The 16,626-nt window shown below is 37.0% G+C and overlaps 1 protein-coding gene across 1 annotated transcript; it reads left to right on the forward strand.

The window, feature by feature from the left end:
- Positions 1-7,352: 7,352 nt before the first annotated feature.
- On the forward strand, positions 7,353-14,806 carry LOC116629300 (tudor domain-containing protein 5-like; the record flags this gene model as incomplete). The annotated part of the gene is made up of 3 exons (XM_032399606.1): positions 7,353-7,535; positions 8,274-8,417; positions 14,596-14,806. Coding segments are annotated over 3 exons (538 nt in total), but the record flags the coding sequence as incomplete, so codon positions are not given.
- Between the last annotated feature and the right edge of the window lie 1,820 nt (positions 14,807-16,626).

Below are 16,626 nucleotides of genomic sequence, written 5' to 3' on the forward strand. Positions count from 1 at the left end.
AAATGAAACAAGACAAAACCAGAGAGGGAGACAAACCATAAGAGACTGATTCTTCTGAAACTGTCCCAAAAAATAGCAATGGAAGGAAAACTTCCAAAGTCGTTTTATAAGGCCACCATTACCTTGATCTCCAAACCAAAGACCCCATCAAAAAGAAGAATTATAGACCAATATCCTTGATGAACATGGATGCAAAAATTCTCCCCAAAATACTAGCCAATAGGATACAACAATACATTAAAAGGTTTATTCACCACCACCAAGTGGGATTTATCCCTGGGCTGCAAGGTTGGTTCAACATCCGCAAATCAATGTGATACAATACATTAATAAAAGAAAGAAGAACCGTATGATCATCTCAATAGATGCAGAAAAAACATTTGACAAAGTACAGCATCCTTTCTTGATCAAAACTCTTCAGAGTATAGGGATAGAGGGTACATACCTCAATATCATAAAAGCCATCTATGAAAACCCACAGCAAATATCATTCTCAGTGGGGAAAAACTGAGAGCTTTCCAACTAAGGTCAGGAACACAGCAGGGATGTCCACTATCAGCACTGCTATTCAACATAGTATTAGAAGTCCTAGCCACAGCAATCAGACAACAAAAAGAAATCAAAGGCATCCAAATCGGCAAAGAAGAAGTCAAACTCTCACTGTTTGCAGATGATATGATACTTTATGTGGAAAACCCAAAAGACTCCACCCCAAAACTGCTAGAAATCATCCAGGAATTCAGTAAAGTTGCAGGATATAAAATCAATGCACAGAAATCAGTGGCATTCCTATACACCAACAACAAGACAGAATAAAGAGAAATTAAGGAGTCGATCCCATTTACAATTGCACCCAAAACCATAAGATACCTAGGAATAAATCTAACCAAAGAGGCAAAGAATCTGTACTCAGAAAACTGTAAAATACTCATGAAAGAAATTGAGGAAGACACAAAGAAATGGAAAAACTTCCATGCTCATGGATTGGAAGAACAAATATTGTGAAGATGTCAATGCTACCTAGAGCAATCTACACATTCAGTGCAATCCCTATCAAAATACCATCCACATTTTTCAAAGAAATGGAACAAATAATCCTAAAATTTGTATGGAACCAGAAAAGACCCCGAATAGCCAGAGGAATGTTGAAAAAGAAAAGCAAAGCTGGTGGCATCACAATTCCGGACTTCCAGCTCTATTACAAAGCTGTCATCATCAAGACAGTATGTTCCTGGCACAAAAACAGGCACATAGACCAATGGAACAGAATAGAGAGCCCAGAAATGGACCCTCAACTCTATGGTCAACTAACCTTTGACAAAACAGGAAAGACAGTCTCTTCAACAAATGGTGCTGGGAAAATTGGACAGCCAAATGCAGAAGAATGAAACTGGACCATTTCCTTACACCACACACAAAAATAGACTCAAAATGGTTGAAAGACCTACATGTGAGACAGGAGTCCATCAGAATCCTAAAGGAGAACACAGGCAGCAACCTCTTTGACCTCAGCCCCAGCAACTTCTTCCTAGAAACATCGTCAAAGGCAAGTGAATCAAGGGCAAAAATGAACTATTGGGACTTCATAAAGATAAGCTTTTGCACAACAAAAGAAACAGTCAACAAAACCAAAAGACAACTGACAGAATGGGAGAAGATATTTGCAAATGAGATATCAGATGAAGGGCTAGTATCCAAAATCTATAAAGAACTTATTAAATTCAACACCCAAAGAACAAATGATCCACTCAAGATATGGGCAGAAGACATGAACAGACATTTTTCCAAAGACATCCAAATGACTAACAGACACATGAAAAAGTGCTCAATATCGCTGTGCATCAGGGAAATCCAAATCAAAACCTCAATGAGATACCACCCAACACCAGTCAGAATGCCTAAAATTAACAAGTCAGGAAATGACAGATGTTGGAGGGGATGCGGAGAAAGGGGATCCCTCCTACACTGTTGGTAGGAATGTAAGCTGGTGCAGCCACTCTGGAAAACAGTATGGAGGTTCCTCAAAAAGTTGAAAATAGAGCTACCCTACGACCCAGCAATTGCACTACTGGGCATTTACCGCAAAGATACAAATGTAGGGACTCGAAGGGTTACGTGCGCCCCGATGTTTATAGCAACAGTGTCCACAATATTCAAACTATGGAAAGAGCCTAGATGTCCATTGACAGATGAATGGTATGTATATATAATGGAATATTATGCAGCCATCAAAAGGAATGAGATCTTGCCATTTGCAATGACGTGGATGGAACTGGAGGGTATTATGCTGAGCGAAATATGTCAATCAGAGAAAGACATGTATCATATGACCTCACTGATACGAGGAATTCTTAATCTCAGGAAGCAAACTGAGGGTTGCTGGAGTGATTGGGGGTGGTGGGAGGGATGGGGTGGCTGGGTGATGGACACTGGGGAGGGTATGTGCTATGGTGAGCGCTGTGAATTGTGTAAGACTGTTGAATCACAGACCTGTACCTCTGAAACAAATAGGACATTATATGTTAAAAAAAAAAAAAAAATCAGGAGGGGAAGAATGAAGGGAGGCGAAATCAGAGGGGGAGATGAACCATGAGAGACTATGGACTCTGAGAAACAAACTGAGGGTTCTAGAGGGGAGGGGTTTGGGAGGATGGGTTAGCCTGGTGATGGGTATTAAAGAGGGCACGTTCTGCATGGAGCACTGAGTGTTGTACGTAAACAATGAATCATGGAACACTACATCAAAAGCTAATGATGTAATACATGGTGATTAACATAACATAATAAAAAAATAGAAAGACTGTTATATCTATTTTAGGGTTTGTGCCTTTCCATATAAATTTTAGAATAAGTTGTGTATTTCTGCAAAATACTTTGCTGGAATTTTGATAGAAATTACATTAAACTTGTTGATCAATGCAGGAGAATTGACATCTTTACTGTGTTGAGTCTTAAAATATACAACCATGTTTCTACATTTAATTAGTTCTTTGATTCCTTGCATCAGTATTTTGTAATTTTCAGTATATAGGTCCTGTATGTGTTTTAAGTATGTACCTAATTATTTCATACTATTTGGAATTATTATAAATGGTGTTGTGTTTTTAATTTCAGTTCTGCATGCTCATTGCTGGTATATATTGGGGCATTGGCATTTGATTTTTCTATACAGTCCTGTATACTGTGACCTTGCCTATTCAGATTTTTTGTAGACTCCTTGGGATTTTTTAAATAGACAGTCATGTCCTCTGCAAGGGACAGTTTTGTTCCTTTCTGATCTGCATGGCTTTTATTTCCATTTCTTGCCTTATTGCATTGGCTAAAGCTTCTAGCACTGTATTGAATAGGAGTGGTGAAAGACAAATTTGCATTATTCCTGATCTTGGGGAGAAAAGCATTACGTATAATTTTAGCTTTTTTTTTAAATCAAGGTGAGAAGATTCCCCTCTATTCCTATTTTTCTAAGAGTTTTTTTCACAAGTGGGTGCAGAATTTTATCAAGTGCTTTTTCATTGATTGTTATAATCATATGATTTTTCTTCTTTAGATTGTTCATGTAGTGGATTACACTGAATTTCAATTGTTAAACCAGCTTTGCATACCTAGAATAACACCACTGGTCATGGTGTATAATTCTTTTATATGTTGTTATATTCTGTTTGCTAATATTTTATTGAGGGTTTTGCATCCTCAGTTCTTGAGAGATATTAGTCTATAGGGCTTTTTGTTTGTTTTTGTTACTGTCTTCTATGGTTGTAGTATCAGGGTGATACTATCTCCATAAAAGGGGCTGGAAAGAAGTGTTCCCTCCTATTTTCTGGAAAGATTATGTAAAAATCAATTTCTTTTTGTGGGTAGGTGGAGGTTAATTCTTTAAGTGTTTCTTAGATTACTTCAGTGAAACTGTCTGGCCTGGAGATTTTCTTTTTCTTTTCTTTTTTTTAAGATTTTATTTATTTGAGAGAGAGCATGAGAGGGGAGAGGGTCAGAGGGAGAAGCAGACTCCCCACTGAGCGGGGAGCCCAATGTGGGACTAGATCCTGGGACTCCAGGATCATGACCTGAGGTGAAGGCAGTTGCTTAACCAACTGAGCCACCCAGGCGCCCTGGCCTGGAGATTTCTTTTTCAGAAGAATTTAAACTATAAATCAATTGTTTTAATAGATAAGAGTATTAAAGGTGACTGTTTCATTCTGGGTTAGATTTAGTATTTTGTGGTTTTTGAGGAATTGGCTCATTTCATTTCTGTTGTCAATTTTGTGTCTACAGTGTCTACATAGAGTTGTTCATAGTATTCCTTTATTATCCTGCATTGATGATCCCCTCTCTCATTCCTAATGTCAATTTGTGTCTTTTCCTTTTTGTCCATCTTACTAGAGGTTTATCAGTTTTACTGAATTTTTTCCAAACAGTCATCTTTTGGTGTCCTTGATTTTATATCTGTTTTTCTGTTTTCAAGTTCGTTGTTGTTCAGTGTTCATTGTTTTTCATTGCTCTTATGCTTTTGCTTTCTTTCTACTTTCTTTTTTTTTTATTATTAGTTTTTAAAGATTTTATTTATTTGACGGGGAGAGAGAGAGAGCACAAGCAGGGGGAGCGGCAGGCAATGGGAGAAGCAGTCTCCCCACTGAGCAGAGAGCCCAAAGTGGGGCTTGATTCCAGGACCCTGAGATCATGTCCTGAGCCAAAGGTAGATGCTTAACTGACTGAGCCACCCAGGCACCCCTCTACTTTCTTAAGATGGAAACCTAGATTATTGATTTGAAACCTTTCTTTTTTTCTAATATAAGCATTTCATGCTCTAACCCTCTAAGTACCACTTCAGCTACATTTCACAAGTTTGAATACATTGTATTTTCATTTGGTTCAAATATATTCTGATTATTTTTGAGCTGTCATGTTTGACTCATAATTATATGACCCTAATTATTATTATATGGGTCATATAACAATGGGTCATATAAGTATGGATTATTTGAAAATGTGTTTCTAAGTGTTTGGAAATTTTCCTGTTATGTTTCTCTTATTTACAGTTTAATTCTATTGTCTGAGGACATATTTTGTGTGATTTCAGTTTTTTAAATTTGTTAAGGTATGTTGACATAGGATATGGTCTGTCTTGGTGAATGTCTCGTGCTTTTCAAGAGACTGTGTTCTGCTTTTGTTGAATGGAGTGTTCTATAAAGGTTAATTAGATCCAGTTGATTGGTGGTATCATTCAGTTCTTCTGTATCCTTGCTGTCTACTAGTTTACTGATTACTGAAAAGAATGCTGAAGTCATCAACTATAATCTTGGATTATGTCTGTTTCTCCTTTCTTGTCAGTTTTTTCCCTTCTCTATTTTGGAGCTTTATTGTCAGGTGCCATGTATTTAGGATTGGTGTGTTTTCTTGATGAACTGACCCTTTTATCATGATGAAATGTCTTTATTCATAGTTACATTCTTTGCACTGATGTCTACATTGTCTGATAGCAGTATAGCCACTCCAGCTTTATTTTTAATTGTTGACATAATATATCTTTTTCTATCCTTTTACTTCTAACCTAGCGTACCTATGTCATTATATTTGAGGTAAGTTTCTTGAGACAGCGTATAGTTTAGTCATTTTTTAAATCCATTCTGATGATCTGAATTTTAGTTAGTATGTTTAGACATTTTACATTTAATATCATTTTTGATATGTTTTGATTATAGGTCTACCATTTCATTGTTTTTATTTGTTACCTCTGCTTCTCATTCCTTTGCTTTTCTTTTCCTTCCTCATTTTAGTAGTATTTAGTGTTCTTTAGTAGTCCGTTTTACTTATTATATTTTTATTATATCTACCTATATAGTGTTTTGACTGGTTACTCCAGGAATTACAATATACATCTTGACTTTTCACAGTTTTACCACTTCAAGTGGTATGTATATATCTTACCACCATTTAGGTGTTTTACCCCTTCCCACCTCCTTTATGCTATGTTTATATATGACAAGTATATATGTTGAGAATTTATAATGTTATAGTTTTTCCTTTCCACCTTCAAACATTCAGGACAAGAATAGTCCATTATACTTCTCCAGATATTGATCATTTCTGTTACTCTTTATTTCTGATATTCCAGCTTTCCTTCTGGTATCCTCTCCTCTCTATCCAGAGAACTTCCTTTAGCAATTCCTTTAGAGTATATCTGCTGACAATGAATTTTTTTAGTTTTCTTCATTGGAAGTGTATTTATTTTATCTTCATTATTGAAGATATTTTTGCTGGATGTAGGATTCTGGGTTACCAGTTCTTTTATTTCAGGCTTTAAAAATTTCATTGCACTTTCTTCTGGCTTTCATAATTTCTGATGAAAAATCTGCAGTATTATAATTGTTCCTCTATAATAATATGTCATTTTCCTTTGTCTATGTTTAGGATGGTTTGTCTTTAGCTTTCAGGAGGTAGATTATAATCTACTTAGACATGGATTTCTGTCTGAGGTTTGCCACACTTTTTGAATCTGTAGGTTTATGTCTTTCATCAAATTGGTGACATTTTCAGACACTGCTTCAAATACTTTTTCTGCACTGCACTCTTTCTTTTCTCCTTCTGGGACTCCCATGAAGCAAGTGTTAAACCTTTTGGTATTGTCCTATAGGTCCCCAAGTCTCTGTTTTTGCTTTTGTTTTCCCAATTTTTTTCTCTCTGTTGTTCAGATTGGATAATTTGTATGGCTCTCTCTTCAAGTTCATGCATTCTTTTGTCTCTGTCCTGCTATTGAAAACAGACCTAGGGATTTTGATATTCGGTATAAAAACTTTTGCTGAATTCCCCTGTTTTTATGCTTGCCCACCTTCACTTTTACCCTCCAGAAGACCCTCTGGTTTTCCAGCAGGAAAATGAGGTGTAGCTTCCTTTTTATATGGAAGAGTAGGGTTGGGTATCTGGAGATCTAACTGCTTCTTACACAGACCTTCTACCCGTGCTTTTGTCTGTTTCCACTTTACAGTCTCACTTCCAAAAACCTTGTAGTAGCAATTTCTGAGCATTTGCAGTATCTGGTATAAATTTAGTTGCTTCTCAGTTTTTCCTGCTATAAGCTCAGGATTTTCCTTTCTCATGACTGCTTAGTAAGTTGTCACTTGTCTTCTTTTCTGTATCCAGAACATAGGTGGTGTTGTCTTCTGTTCTCTCTAACAGTGAGTTTGTATCTAAATCTGAATATTTTGGTGACGTTTCAGGAGAGAGAGGGTAGTCAGTTATGTATTCAAACTGCCGTCTTTCCCTGGAGTCAGGAAAAGAAATTGTAAACCTAAATTTTAAAATGTACTCCTATAGCAACTATAAATTAAAGGTTTTCTTTGTCTTCTGATACATTCTAGGATGAGATCCCCACTGGAATGCCATGCCTGGAATCAGTGACTATTGGTGATGATGTTTGGGATGAGAACTGGTTACCTCTGCAGGCTAAAATGGGAAAAGGGGGTGATGCTGCCTCCCACTTATTTACCTCAAGTCTTGGTGGAAAGAAACCATACCCATCATGTAAAGAAATGCCACAGAAGGTTAGATCCCTGGGAAAACAGCAAATCATTACTGAAAAATGGAAATGTAAATTTCCTCAAGAAATGTATACACTCTGGAATTCAAAATGATTTATCACATGATAATCCAGAAGAATTCATTTTTTTCCCCCCAAGATGGTAGTGATAGGGAGGAGGACAAGTTGAAACAGGAAAGAATAAATCATGGACTTATTGTCCCATCTAACCTTTTAACCATTATGATTTTTGTTTTATCATTGGAATCTTAGGCCTTGGGATCTATAAATAAGCTGTTTTCATTAATTTTGTTTTTATTGCATTAACTTTATCATATAATCTCTGGGTCTCTGTACTGAGAATATTAGCTAATATTGGGCCTAACTATATGTTTAAAATGTAATTTACTTCCCACTGGTTATTAGAAGAAGTATCTACAGTTAAATTGCTCCTTATGATTTATGCCATTTAAACACTAGATAATCATGAAAAATCATCTGGCCATGAAAAACAGTATTGAAGAAAATACTATAAACCAGAGTTGTATTTGTTTTTATGACACCTGTGTGTTCCAAGGAATTCAAGATATTGGATATGGACCAATAAAACAAGGGGGGAAATTCACACAGATATAGAAACTTAATAAACACCTTTTCTTGTTTAATCAACTTTGCCTCCTAGCCTTTACCTTGCCCATATTATTCTCTGTCTGGATCATGTGGCACTATGTCTTAGTTTATGCTTGCAATTTTTTCTCTTTAGGATTGGTGCTTTTCTGGACCCAAAGATATATGGGATGATTCGTGGCAGCCTTCAGGCCTTGTGAATGGAATGAAAGTAGAAGTTCAAAAACAAGAGGGATTGAGTGCTCAGGAAAAAAATACTGGCACAACCAGGATTCAAAAGGTAAATGTCTCATAAATGTTATTGACAGATTCTCATGAGGAAGTGCTTTCGTTTTTAGAAAGTAAAATTCTGGTTAGTGATCCCTCTATAGCCTATTTGATGGAATACATATACACAAAATGTAGGTTGATTTTAAAATTAATTTCAATCAACTTAATTTATCTCTTCAGAAGAAAATCCCAAGCTTAGAATTGAAAGATTGATAACATCTCTGTGTAAGAGGTATAGAAAACAGGTATTTTCATATAATTTAGCCAAAATATAAATCTCTCTTTTTTTCTTTTATGTTGCTGTGGCAGAAAGCACTAATCCTGGAACAAAATATATTTGCTCTGTGTTTCTCAAATATGTTATGAGCATCCTGAAAACAGCAGGACAATTTGTGTGAATCATGAAATCTGGCCACCAGGCCTCTGCACTTTTATTTTTATGTGTCACATTGAAAATAAAGGACTCAAGGCTGGGAGACTTGTTGAAAAGCAGATTTGTGGAAGATGAGTTTTCTGAATGATATATTTCCTATAAAATATGGTTATTTTGTATGAGAGCATTGATAAAGTATGCTATATTACATAGAATACTCTGTTCCAGAAATGTGGGTTGCTTAGCAGCACAGATTTAGTTTTAGGATAACACCTCAACCCTTCAAAAAAAAAACCCAGTACCCATTAGCAGTCACACCTATTTCCCATCCTCCCATAGCCTGAGGCAACTACTAATCTGCTTTCTGTCTCTATAGATTTGCTTATTTGGGGCATTTCATATAAATGTCATATAATATGTGGTCATTTGTGTTTCCTTTGTTTCCTTTGCCGTGCAGATTTTTAGTTTCATGTAGTCCCACTTGTTTATTTTTGCTTTTGTTGCTTTTGCTTTTGGTTTCATATCCAACAAATGATTACCAAAACCAGTGTCCTAAAGCTTCCCCCCTATCTTTTCTTCTGGGAGATTTATAGTTTCAGGTCTTATGTTTAAGTTTTTAATCCATTTTGAGTCAGTTTTTGTGTATAGTGTAAGATAAAGGTCCAGTTTCATTCATTTGCCTGTGGATATCCACTTTTCCCAGCATCACGTGTTGAAGACACTGTTCTTTCCCCGTTGTGTAGTCTTGGCACCATTATCAAAGATTGGTTGACTAAATATGTGTGTTTTTATTTTGGGGCTCTCAATTTTAGTCTTTTGGTCTATATGTCTGTTTTATGCCAGTCCCATAATGTTTTTATTACTGTAACTTTGTAGTGTATTTTGAAATCAGGAAGGGTGATCCCTCCTCCCCCCCACCCTTAAGATTGTTTTGGCTCTTTGGGGTCCTTTATGGTTTCATATGAATTTTAGGATTGTTTTTCTGTTTATGTAAAAAATGCCATTGACATTTTGATAGGAATATCTTTGAACCTGTAGATCACTTTGGGTAGTATGGAAATTTTAATAATATTAATTCGTCCAATCCGTGAGTATGGAATATCTTCCCATTTATTTATGGTTTCTTCCATCAATGTTACATAGTTTTCAGTGTACAGATCTTTCACCTCCCATTCTTTTTGATGCTATTGTGAATGTGATTGTTTTCTTAATTTCCTTTTCGAGTAATCTCTACACCCCGTGATGGGCTTGAACTCACAGCCTCCGAGATCTAGAGTCAACATGCTCTACCAAATGAGCCAGCCAGGCACTCCTTAATTTCCTTTTCAAGTAGTTCATTGTTAGTATATAGAAATGGAACTGATTTTTGTTTGCTGATATTTGAGTTTTCTTACTAATCTAGCTAAAGATTTGTAAATTTTTTTTATAGCTTCAAAAAACTAGCTCTTAGTTTCATTGATTTTTTTTTTTCTATTGGGTATTTCATTAATTTTTCCCTAATTTCTGTTATTTCATGCCTTCTGCTAATTTTGGCCTTAGTTCTTTTTTTATTCCTTAAGGTATAAAGTTGTTTGTGATTCTTTTCTTTATTTTTATGTAGGCATTTACTGCTATAAGCATTCCTCTTCATCTACCTTTGGCTCAGGTTGTGATGCCGGAGTCCTGGGATCGAGCCCCACATCAGGTTCCCTGCTCAGTGGGGAGTCTGCTTCTCCCTCTCCCTCTGCCCCTCCCCCCTGTTCATGTTCTCAAATAAATAAAATCTTAAAAAAAATTCCTCTTAGTTCTCATTTTGCTGTATCCCATCAATTTTGGTATGCTGTTTTCATTTGTCTCAGGATATTTTCTAGCTTCTCTTTGATCTCTTTTTCGACCAATTGTTTGTTCAGGAATATGTTGTTTAATTTCCCAGGTTTCTGAATTTAATCTTCGTTTTTGATGGATATTTTCCCTGAGCATTGAATTTTAGGGTGGCACTTTTTTCAGCCCTTTGAAGATGTCCTACCATTATGTTCTGGCTTCTGTTGAATTGTCAGCTGTCAGGTGTCATTGTTCCGTTGACAATGATGTGTTTTTTCTCTGGCTTCTTTTAAGATTTTTCTGTCTTTTGCTTTAAGCTCTTTGATAATTATATATCTAGATGTAATTTCCTTTGGATTTACTCAACTTGTGGTTCACTGAGGTTATTGAATAAGAAGGTTGATGCCCTTCATCAGTTTTAGAAAATTCTGGCCTATTTGTCTAATCAAATAGTGCTTTTCCCTCATTATCGCCCTCCTGCTGGCATTCCAGTTACCGTGTGCTAGCACTTTGGCTGAGTCCCACATGCCTGTTGGGCTCTCTTCTCACGTTTACATTTTTTCTTTTTTCTTTTTTTCCTGTGTCTCACTTTGGTGATTTTCTATTGATTCTTCCAGAATACTAGTCCTGTCATCTGTGGGATCTGTTCTGCTGCTAAACCCACACATTGAATTCTTAATTTCAAACATTTTTCAGTTCTAGAATGCCCATTTGATTCTTTTTAAAAATAAATTTGAATTCTCTGCTTAAATTCTCTACATTTTCATCAATTTTTTTCTGCACTTCCTCTACATTCTTAATCATGCTAATCACATTTATTTTAAAGTTTTTTTTTTTCCCCAGATAATGCCAATATCTGAATCAACTTTGGGTATGTTCTTCCCTGCCCCCGCCCCCCATATTTGGTCTTGTTCTTTGATCCTGTTTCTGGTGTTGGGGGGGGGGTGTGTGGAGAAAGTGGGAAGCATACCTGATTTTTTTTAATTGAATATTTGACATTATGGATAAAAAATTATAGAGGCTCTAGATGAGTTATCTTCCTCCAAGGCAGACTGAGATGTCCTGTGGCTGACAGATACCAGCCAGTCACCTTAACACACACAATGAGGTTTGATTTTAGGCTTTGTTAGGACTGCTCTTTTTCACTTTTGCCCTTACTCCTTAGATGTGGCTGTTATTCCTAACATGGGATCCTTTGGGGATCTCAGCTGAAACCCTTGGTGGGGCTCAGACTCCATCCTCCGCTTCTCAGCTTTTATAAGGTATAATTCATATTCCATAGTTACCCATTTAAAGTGTACAGTTTAATGGCTTTAGTATATTCACTAGTCCGTTAGCTTATTGCGCATTCATCCCACAAGCAATTGTAGAACATTTTCATTATTTCCCAAATATACCCTGCGTCCCTTAGCTGACACCCTACCCTTTATCTGCCAGATACTCATCTACTTTCTGTCTCCATTGATTTGCTTATTTTTTGCGACATTTCATGTAATTGGAATCAGTACAATATGTGATCTTTTGTGTCTGGCTTCCTAACATAATATTCTCAAGGTTGGTCATGTATCAGTACTTTATTTCTTTTTATGGTTGAATACTCCATTGTATGGATAGACCACATTTTGTTTATCCATTCATCAGCTGATGGATATTTGAGTTATTTTCAGTTTTTTGCTATTATGAATAATGTTGCTGTGACATTCATGTACATGTTTTTATGGAGACATGTTTTAAATTTTATGAGGGTATGTACCCTAGGAGTGGAATTGCTGGGTCATATGGTAACTCTTTGTTTAATGTTTTGAGGAATTGCCAGACTTTCCTAAATAAACATTCCCACTGGCCATATAAGAGTGTTCCAATTTTTCCATGTCTTTGCCAGTACTTGTTATATCTATTTTTTTTTTAAGTCATAGCCATCCTTGTGGGTGTGAAGATATATGTTATTGGGGTTTGGGGCTATGCTTTTGATTACATATGTTAATCATGTTTCTTGAAAGTCTGTCATTTACCTCTAGTTCCATGAGGTGAATTTTCAGATAACTATGATGGAGGCAGTCATTGATAACTACAGAGAGCTGAATCTGGTAGTGTGATGCTTCTCAAAGTATAATGTGCTTACACATCCCTTAAGAATCTTGTGAAGCTGCAGGATCTGAGTAATTTGGGATGGGGACACAGGTTCTGCATATCTAGCAAGCTCCCGGGTGATGCTGCTGGTTGGTGAACCACACTTTGAGCAGCAAGGCTGGAGAACACTCTTCGGAGAAAGAACCTTGACTGTCAATTAAATGCTCAAGTTGCCTGCGGGCAGTTGCTGTCAGAGTGTCATACAAATTTAGAAAGCATTCACCTGTGTTTTTTTTTTTTTCTTTTCAGAATAAGCTATCAGAATGCATCTTAAATATGTTTTAACAATGCATCTTCAAAATCATATTTAAGAGGAAAGAAAAAGGATATAGCCTCAAAAATTTGTTTCTGATTTCAATTTTTGTTAAACTACTGAAAATAGACAGCGGGACATAGTGTAAAAAACACTTGGTCTGGCTGGTCTGCAATCTACGGCTTAGCCTCACCACAGACTCAAATCTACAGGTTGGCACAAGTTACCTTTTGGAGCCTCAGTTTGTCCATTGGCAAAGACCGATTTAGATAGTGATCTTTTCAGCTCTGAAAATTTATCATATAAATATTTACCTGCCTTTGGAGCCTTATTGAAAGAACTCACTAATGCTTAGCCTCATTCTGAGAATAAACTTACAGGGTAACTAAAACACACATGAATTGCATAAGCCAAGTAAAAATTTGAATCTGCATCTTTGATTTCCTGAAGTAGCATATTGTGTGGCCAGTATAGCTAATCTGAAATGTGAGTTTCATTTTTGCTGTCAAAAAAGGCTACCCACATAGCCCTTTGTATACTGCATAATTGTATAACTGCATTCATGCCAGCCATGTTTGAAAATGAGCAGGATTTTTTTTGTTGTTATGGAACAAAAAGGGAATGCCAACTGATACTAGATGTCTACTACATATGAGGCTGAAGAACATACAAAGCTACCTTTTCTGTTTGTATAATTACTGGTTCAGTTCACTCAGGGCAGATCCCAGACTGTTGGCAGCCTAGTTGGGGTAGGGCTGGCTCTAGTCATATTAATGCCAGTTACCATCACAGAAGGTGAATGCTAAGTTACCAGAGATGGTATCTGCTTCAGCAATGACTGTACGGTAGGACATAGCATCTCATGGTTAAAATTTGATATTCTATTCACTTAAGTCCAGTTTAGTCTCCATAGGGGATGTTCATCTTTTTTTCTCAAACCCTGGTTCTTAGTACTCCATTTTGTCTCTTCTTCTCAGGAGGCTTCCTTTAACTAGTTTATGTTCTCTCGGTGTGTTCACACTGCAGAATGCGGGCCAGGCCTCCATTCATGGCTGGCTGCAGGACACACACTGTTTCTCCAACTGAGGGCTGTGAGCTTGGAGACAGGGATCCTGTCTTACTGGGAGATGGTGAGAACAGGGACTGGGCTGAGTTCCTATCTCTGCTTTGTCATCTCCTGGTTAACACTGGATAGCTTCGCCTCTTGTGAAAAGCGTTCTGCTAAGTGAAAGGGCCCATGGTGAGGACGACAGAACCCCGAAGCTAGAGCGGTCGTACTGAGGTTTGAATGAAGAAGCACGTGCAGGTAGCCTGGCCGTGTGCCGGACATGAGCACTCGCCGCCTTCTCTCGCCTTTCCCGCCGCCCTTCCGCAGCGGTGTGTGGCCGCTTTCAGCACCGTGTTTGCTCGTAATGTGTGTTCAATAAATGTTTCTTGAATTGAATTGATGGTCACTAAGTTAGAAAAGGACTGTTTTTTTCTAGAGAGGAACTAGGTTCTTAAAAGTGAGTAGTGGTATTCCGATATGAAAAATATTTGTCTCTGTAACTAAGGAACCAAAACAGGGTTAATTCTTCCTGTTACACTAACAACTACTTTTCATGCTTTTGCCCTATTTTTCTCATACTGCAGCAGCCAAACCTAGAGAGTTCTTCGGATTCTTCCACATTGCCCAAGTTGGAGGAGTTCTACATCTCTCTGATTCGGTCGCAGCAGTCAGTGGAAGGGAGCCAGCCCGAGGCCAGCAGTGTCCAGACTCCGGCCAAGCCCGTTCAGCTGTCCTCAGCAGCCCTTAATGCAACGCCTCCGGTGCTTGATCCTCCAGAAAAACGCTCTGGTTCAGGTAGCTTTACATTTAATTGACAAACACAGTGGTTTGTCATCCTGCTAAAAAGCCTGCATTGATTTTTTCAGAACCTACCTTGAAAAATTGCTGACTTTAGCCTTGGTCTCAAGTCCTTACTGAGCTCAGTTGTCCCTTCTATTTGCCACTCCTCTTTTTATGTGCAGTTTGGTTGGGGGCCGTCTGTTTTACATACAGTAGAATTTGTCAGTTTTGATTAGATGGTTCTGTGAGTTTTGACACATGTATACAGTCTTGCTGCCACCACAGTCGTGACCTAGAACAACTCCACCAGTTCTTTGCTTCCCTCTGCAGTCATTCCCTCCCCTTGCTTGCTGGTTCCCGCATGTTACTTTCTCTTTTCTAGAATTTCATAGAGTCATGCCTTAACATGGTTTTTAAGTCTGACCTTTTTCACTGAGCATGATGTTTTAGAGACTGATTTATGTTGTTGCCAGTGTCAAAAGTTCTTATTTGTTGCTAAGTGGCACCCAGTTGTATGGATATCTCTTCATCAGATGAACAGATTTGGGCCTTTATGAATAAAGCTGCCGTGAACAGTCACACACACAGCTCTCTGTGTAGCCATAGTCAGTACGTACCAAGGAGTGAAATTGCTGGGTCACGTGATCACTGCACGATTAACTTTTTAAGAACTGCCAAAACGTTTTCCAAAGTGGCTCTTCCATTTTTGATTCACACAGGATTACATGAAATCTGATTGCTCCATCTCCTTGCCAACAAATGATATTACCAATCTTTTAAAATTTTGCTATTCTAGTGCATGTGTAGTGGTATCTTATTGTGGTTTTAATTTATATTTCCCTGTTTGCCAGTGAGGTTGACCATCTTTTCATGTGCTTATATGCAATCTGTAAATCTTCTTTAGTGAACTTACATGTTCAAATATTTGCTCATTTTTTATTGGATTATCGTCTTTTCATTGATTTGTAAAAATTCTTTATTCTGGACAAAAAGCTTTGTCAGATATATGCATCTATATGTATGTGATATATATCTCACAAATATTTTAAGTGTGTGACTTCCTTAGCAGCATCTTTGGAAGAGCAAAAGTTTTCATTTTGATGAAGTCTGATTGATTTTTTTCTTAATAGAAAGTTTGAGCTTTTTGTGTCCTATTTAGAAATCTTTCCTAACCCAAGTAACTGATTTGCTCTTTTTCTTATGAAAAGTTCTGTAGTTTTAGGTCTTAAAATTAGATCTGTGATCCAATTTGTTAATTTTTGAGTTATGGTTTGCATTAATATTATGTAAGGATCAATGTTTATTTTGATTGCATATAAATATTCAGTTGTTCTAGCACCATTTGTTGAAAAGACTGTCCTTTTTTAAACTGCCTTGCTGTCTTTGTCAGAAGTCAGTAGGCTGTATATGTGAGGGTCTATTTCTGCACTTCCTATTATGTTTTATTGGTTTATATGGCTTTATACCACTGCCTTGATTAGTGTGGCTTTGTATGTCTTGAAATCATACAGTTTTGTTCTTTTTCAAATTGTTTTGGCCATTTTAGGTCATTTTCCATATGAATTTTAGAATTAACATAAATGTACACAAAGCCTGCTAAATTTTTATTGGGATTTTTTTTGTACATTGTAATATTAGTTTCAGGTGTACAATATAGTGGTTCAACAATTCCATACATCACCTGATGCTCATCTCCACAAGTGCTTCCTTAATCCCCATCACCTATTCAATACCTGCCCTCCCCTGCTTCTGGTAACGTTACAGTTCTTTTTTTTTTTTTTTTTTTAAGTTTTTATTTAAATTCCAGTATAATTAACATACAGTATAATTCTGCT

The sequence above is a fragment of the Phoca vitulina genome, unplaced genomic scaffold (assembly GCF_004348235.1).
Source record: "Phoca vitulina isolate PV1807 unplaced genomic scaffold, GSC_HSeal_1.0 scaffold572, whole genome shotgun sequence".
Classification (NCBI taxonomy): Eukaryota; Metazoa; Chordata; class Mammalia; order Carnivora; family Phocidae; genus Phoca; species Phoca vitulina.